At 42.8% G+C, this 6,000-nt stretch overlaps 1 protein-coding gene across 1 annotated transcript; it reads left to right on the top strand.

Moving 5' to 3' along the window:
* Positions 1-390: 390 nt before the first annotated feature.
* On the top strand, positions 391-1,716 carry LOC129409274 (zinc finger protein 239-like). The gene has a single exon (XM_055154927.1). The coding sequence runs from the start codon at positions 588-590 to the stop codon at positions 1,698-1,700; it is 1,113 nt and encodes a 370-aa protein (XP_055010902.1). The 5' UTR covers positions 391-587; the 3' UTR covers positions 1,701-1,716.
* Positions 1,717-6,000: the final 4,284 nt, after the last annotated feature.

Here is a 6,000-nt window from a genome sequence, read left to right as displayed (position 1 = left end):
ACGGACAACGACCGTTTCCCGTTTACGTGACTTCAGTGACTGCGATGCCGGACTGAACCAGGACTGATCCAGGTCCGGAACCAGATCAGGACCAGAGCAGGACTGAGAGCGAGACCAGGCTGGGACCAGACCGGAACCAGACCAGGACCAGACCGAGACCAGACCGAGACCAGAGCGGGACAGAGACCGGGACAGACCGGGACCAGAGCAGGACCAGACTCTGAGCTTTAACTCCGAGCCTCCGCGGGGTCCGAGCCTCAGCTTCGAGCTCCGGCCCTGCTGTGGGCTCTGAGCCTCCGGTCTGGTCCTGGTCTGGTCCTGGTCTGGTCCTGGTCTTGTCTCGGTCTCAGTCCCGCTCTGGTCCCAGTCAATCATTTGTACTCTGATTACCTCACTCCGGTACTTGTAATCTGTTACTCCCCAACACTGATGTGCATGAAAACACACTCATTCTTACATATGATTTACTATGTGTGATTTTATGTGTATTTAGTTACAGTTACTTTATTTGAACAGTTTAAAAAGTGATTTTAATTGACACTTTCTTTCCTTTGTTCTGATGCAGAGCTACAAGATCCACCAACAGAATGACCTTCACATGTGACCAGTGTGGAAAGGTGTGTCCAAATGCTTCCAGACTGAAAACACACTACAGATCTCACACAGGAGAAAGACCGTACGAGTGTGACCAGTGTGGGACGGGATTCAAACACTCTAGTCATCTCCATCAACATATGAGAATCCACACAGGGGTAAAACCATACAGATGTGATGTTTGTGAGAAGACATTTTCACAGTCAGGCAGCCTAGAAGCACATCTGAGAGTTCACACTGGAGAGAAACCGTACAGATGTGATGTTTGTGAGAAGACATTTTCACAGTCAAGCAGCCTCGAAGCACATCGGAGAGTTCACACTGGAGAGAAACCGTACGAGTGTGACCAGTGTGGGATCCAATTTAGAAAGTCTAGTGGCCTCCATCAACATATGAGAGGCCACACAGGAGTAAAACCACACAGATGTGATGTTTGTGAAAAGACATTTTCACGGTCAGGCAACCTAGAAGCACATCTGAGAGTTCACACTGGAGAGAAACCGTACGAGTGTGACCAGTGTGGGACAGGATTCAAACAGTCTGGTTATCTCCATCAACATATGAGAATCCACACAGGAGAGAAGCCATATGAATGTGATGTTTGTGAAAAGACATTTTCACAGTCAGGCCACCTAAAATCACATATGAGAGTTCACACTGGAGCGAAACCGTACAGATGTGACGTTTGTGAGAAGACATTTTCACAGTCAGGCCACCTAAAATCACATATGAGAGTTCACACTGGAGCGAAACCATACAGATGTGACCAGTGTGATAAAACTTTCTCTCAATCATCCAATCTCAGTAGACACATGAGAGAAAACCGCCGGCAGACAGTCTACGAGTGTGACCAGTGTGAAAAGTTCTTCAGAACATCCCAGGAACTCTCCAGTCACTACCGAACGCACACAGGAGACGGACCAGACGACTGTGAAGAAAGAGGGAAGGATTTGGGGTCTGTGGGGAAAGGAGAAAAAGCTGCTGAGGCCAGATCGAGTGAGCCTAAAGTCAGACTCAACCAATGCTTCAACCAATCAGATTTCGAGTTGGTATCACCAGGGCCTTCAGCGGCGAACGATGTCACCGGATTCAGACCCACTGATTGAACAGTCAGAGAGAAAACCAGGAACACCAGACTAAACCAGACTTCAGTAAACCAGGACTACACCAGGACTACACCAGGACTAAAACCAGGACTACACCAGGACACAGGACTACACCAGGACTAAACCAGGACTAAACCAGGACTAAACAGGACTAACCAGGACTACACCAGACAACCAGGACTACACCAGGACTAAACCAGGACTACACCAGGACTACACCAGGACTAAACCAGGACTACACCAGGACTACACCAGGACTACACCAGGACTAACACCAGGAACTAAACCAGGACTACACCAGGACACCTACACCAGGACTACACCAGGACTAAAACCAGGACTACCAAGGACTACACCAGGACTAAACCAGGACTAAACCAGGACTACACCAGGACTCAACCAGGACTACAGCAGAACTACACCAGGACTAAACCAGGACTCTGCCAGGGCTACACTAGGACTACACCAGGACTACGCCAGGACTACGCCAGGATTACGCCAGGACTACGAAAGGTCTAATCTTGGACTTGAGAGAGAGTGAGCGTGTCTGTAAAAGCGTGATGTAGAGCAGAGTCCCGGCGTGGTCCTTTTGCCTGTGGTCACCCGACAGTCTACGTGAGCGCACCTTCGGGCCAGGCCCAACAAACAGTCCTGGTTTAGTTCTGGTTTAGCCCCAGCGCTCCTCACTTCTCCGTGCACAGAATCCCCACTGCTCTTTATTCTGTGTTTCTGTTTAATAAGATGCTTTTATAACCAGTAGTTATTGAGGAGTCAATAGTTGATTGAGTTTTATCAAAAATGTTGAATTTGGATCTAAAGTTCTCAGAAGATAAAACATTTCCTGTCTGGTCTAGCATATGTGTTACAGACCATATCCCTTTTTCTAACCAGTTTATTAAATGTACAGATTTGTGTTGACAGTTCCACATTGGGGTTTTGTGTTTGTAAATCATTCTCCAGTAAAAAAACCAAAAACAAAAAAAACCGACCTGTTGGTGAAATGAGGAGAGTTTTGGGGGAGTTTTTTAAGGTCATAATCACATCGAAGTAAAAAGTCAATGCCACCTAATTTCATAAATATTTCATTTAGAATATGAAACCAGAAATGTTTTTGTAGTTTTAAAAACAACCTTAGCCAGTTTGTTTTGATTGTGCCATTAATGCATTTAAAATCTAAAGCTTTTCCACCACCTTCTTCATATTCTTGTATCAAATTTCTTTTTTTGATGTAAGGTGTTTTTCCTTTCCAAATGTAACTGAAGTTAGTTTGATTTATAGTTTGATTTATATATATATATATTTAATTGAACTATTAGGTATTGCTAAAGAAAAAAGCAGGATAAATAAATCAGAAAATGCATTCCATTTATCCAATAAGGGGAAATGTTCTCTCCAAAGATTATTTTCAATATTAAAATTAGAGGATTTTTAAGAGAAGAGAAATGACAGTCCTTGTGCGCATTCAGAATTAGTTTCCTGTCTAGAAGTAAGAAGCGTCACTTTTTTTAGATGCTCTCATCCAAGAGAATCACCTCAGTTTGGCTTTGCTCCTTTTCCTCTTCTCTTCTTCTTTCAGCGACCTCAAAAACGGACTTTCTTTTGCGGCGAACCGGTCGTGGATTCTCGTGCGCCGTCGCGACAAACTTTGTGCGAAATGCGAGGAAGCGACAGTTCGAAAAAGCCTCTAAGAACCGCTGCGTAAACCACGTAATCCCCGCGCTCCGACGAGTCAGTTACACTAGGGAGTTTGATTGACAACCTAACAGCCAATAGAAAATGAGGGAGCCTCGTTTTCTATTGGCTGATGTTTATCTGGCCTCACTACGTCCACAGTTGATCGATTTTTGTTCTTTTTTTTTGGTCATCATAATTACAAAGCTGCTTCGTCTCTGTAATGGTATTTTAATCTTTCACTGACAGTTTGAAACTAAAAAAAAATCCTCCATACAACCTTTAAGTTGAGTTCTTTAGTCCACATCCTTTGTTTTGTGCATGTCTAGATATTTAACAGTTGTTTTAACAGGTATGTTGTGACTGGCTGATGCGTTTGAGTCGTAAATTGGAAATAATTTTCATTTATTCAGATTTAATCTTAGCCCAGATGTTTTAGTAAAAAAAAACTGACTGTACTAAGAATTTTAGGAAGTTGATCAGAGTTTTTCATTAATATGTCTGTGTCATCCACTAGCTCAATAATAGATCATTGTTTCCCTAAACCTGACAATTTTTCAAAATTAGATTTTTTTAATGTAAGAAACAATTCCTTAATTCCTTAATTTGAAAGAGTTTGAAACCAAATTTTACATACAAAGTTCTAACAGGGAGTATGAAAAGGTTTGCACTGCTTTATTAAACTTGACACAAAACTATTTACATGATTCAAAAGGACAAATAATGTTGCCCAAATTAAAATGGACTCAAAATCCCTTAGATGATAAAAAAATCTAATAATAAACTATTAATAAAATATTCAAAGGTAAATTATTTCATCATTTTGACACTAATTCAAAAATTGATCATAGTGATGGAAATAAAACCAATAAATCTATCAAATGTATGAAATGGTCGATACCCCTGTTGAACGCCCTGCCCCCACCTCCTGCCCCCACCTCCTGCCCCCACCTCCTGCCCCCCCCCACCTCCTGCCCCCACTCCCCCCACCTCCTGCCCCCCCACCTCCTGCCCCCACCTCCTGCCCCACCTCCTGCCCCCCCCACCTCCTGCCCCCACCTCCTGCCCCCCCCACCTCCATTGTCTGAAGAAAGGTGAAGGTTTTGGTGCCAGTTTTATTGAAAGAGTTTTGTTTTTCATTTGACATTTAGTGTGTTTTATTTTTCGATTAGCAGCTTTTAGAGCTTTAGTGAATCATATAACGTAGTAAAATTATTATAGCATTTAGTGGCATCTTTATGATTTATATTAATATGATTTATCTGATTTTGCTTTTGTAACTTTGTATACGCAATAATGGACTGTGATGTGTGCGGTTTTCGAAGCGTCCTCTGTTCTTAGACTTGTTCTTGTCAGTGATGCTCTGTGTAAAGACTGATCACTCTGCACGTACTCGGGAGGAGCCCTGTGGGATCTACAAGTATAAATATCGGTGAAATTCTTGGTAAATTTGGATCTCGTATCGGTTTCGGCAGTGACCCCACTGGCGTATCCATTGCTAGTCGACAAGATCCCACATTTGAATGAGGCAGCGCTCTGCAGCAGACCGAGTCACAGGGTAAATACTCCTGAGGTACTTGCATAGTGATTTGTCCTGATTATTTTGTATCTGAGCTTTTGAGTAAAGTTGTAGTCATTGAGTAGCTGGGAACATTCTGGTGTGTATTGACCAGGTGCGAGCTTGAGTCAATGAAATTGCATAGCGACAAGCTCAGGCGTGGGCAAACTATGGCCTTTAAACCTTTTAATCCGGCCCGCCGAACTTGAATAAATTACAGTAATAAACCTTTTTGTTTTATTTTTCCTGCATTTCCAGAGTTTCCCAGTAGATGGCGCACTACATATACATTGAGGTGCCACGTATTATGTTGGCTGCAATGCTTTATGGGAAAGTAGTTTCGGGCGGCGTATTCGGACCATGAGTGAGGTAGAAGTGGTCAAGACATAAGGGGGCATTGTTTCCGTTTTAAGTTGGTTTGAAGCAAAGACGAAAGACTCATAGACGTCGTGTAGTAAATTATAACACATGTAATGTTTAAAGTGTCTGGTTTAAGGTAAGGTGAGTTTATTTGTACAGCACAATTTGTACACAAAGTAATTCAAAGTGCTTTACAGAATAAGAAATACATTACAATCACAATAAAAACAAATCAAAACATAAATAATCATAAAGATTTAAATTGAAAAAGAGAAGAGTGCAGAATCAAAACCTTTGAGTTATATGCACAGTCAAACAGAAATGTTTTGAGCCTGGATTTAAACAGCGTCACAGTGTAACTGCACGTGTCTATGTTTACGCGTGTTACGTTAATGCGTGGGCTTTGTTTCTCAGTGAGATCTAAGCTCGTAGGACGCTTGTGCGCCTGTGGTGTGCAGAGAGAAGCAGACCTCGTTCATTTATCATGCATCTGAAATTTGCGTGTAGTGCAGAAAACATCCTTCATGAGCGTAAATACGAGTGCACTGGAGCCGGGCTCTTAACACGTCATGTCCTGTGTCCTGTCCGGCCCTTCAGTCAAATTTTAGAACCCTATGTGGCCCCCGAGCCAAAAAGTTTGCCCACCCCTGGACTGGCTGGTGTTCCCCAGTCACAGAATGACACAGTAAAACCTGAATAAAAAGCCGAAAA

This window comes from Boleophthalmus pectinirostris, unplaced genomic scaffold (genome assembly GCF_026225935.1).
Source record: "Boleophthalmus pectinirostris isolate CB_2022bp ecotype Guang Dong unplaced genomic scaffold, ASM2622593v1 HiC_scaffold_19, whole genome shotgun sequence".
NCBI classification, from domain to species: Eukaryota; Metazoa; Chordata; class Actinopteri; order Gobiiformes; family Gobiidae; genus Boleophthalmus; species Boleophthalmus pectinirostris.
The sequence above is the reverse complement of the archived record's forward strand: the minus strand, read 5'-3'. Positions and strand labels throughout refer to the sequence as shown.

What these genes read in the sequence shown, in the direction of transcription:
- LOC129409274 (XM_055154927.1), top strand. Translation starts at nt 588, where the DNA reads ATGACCTTCACATGTGACCAGTGTGGAAAGGTGTGTCCAAATGCTTCC.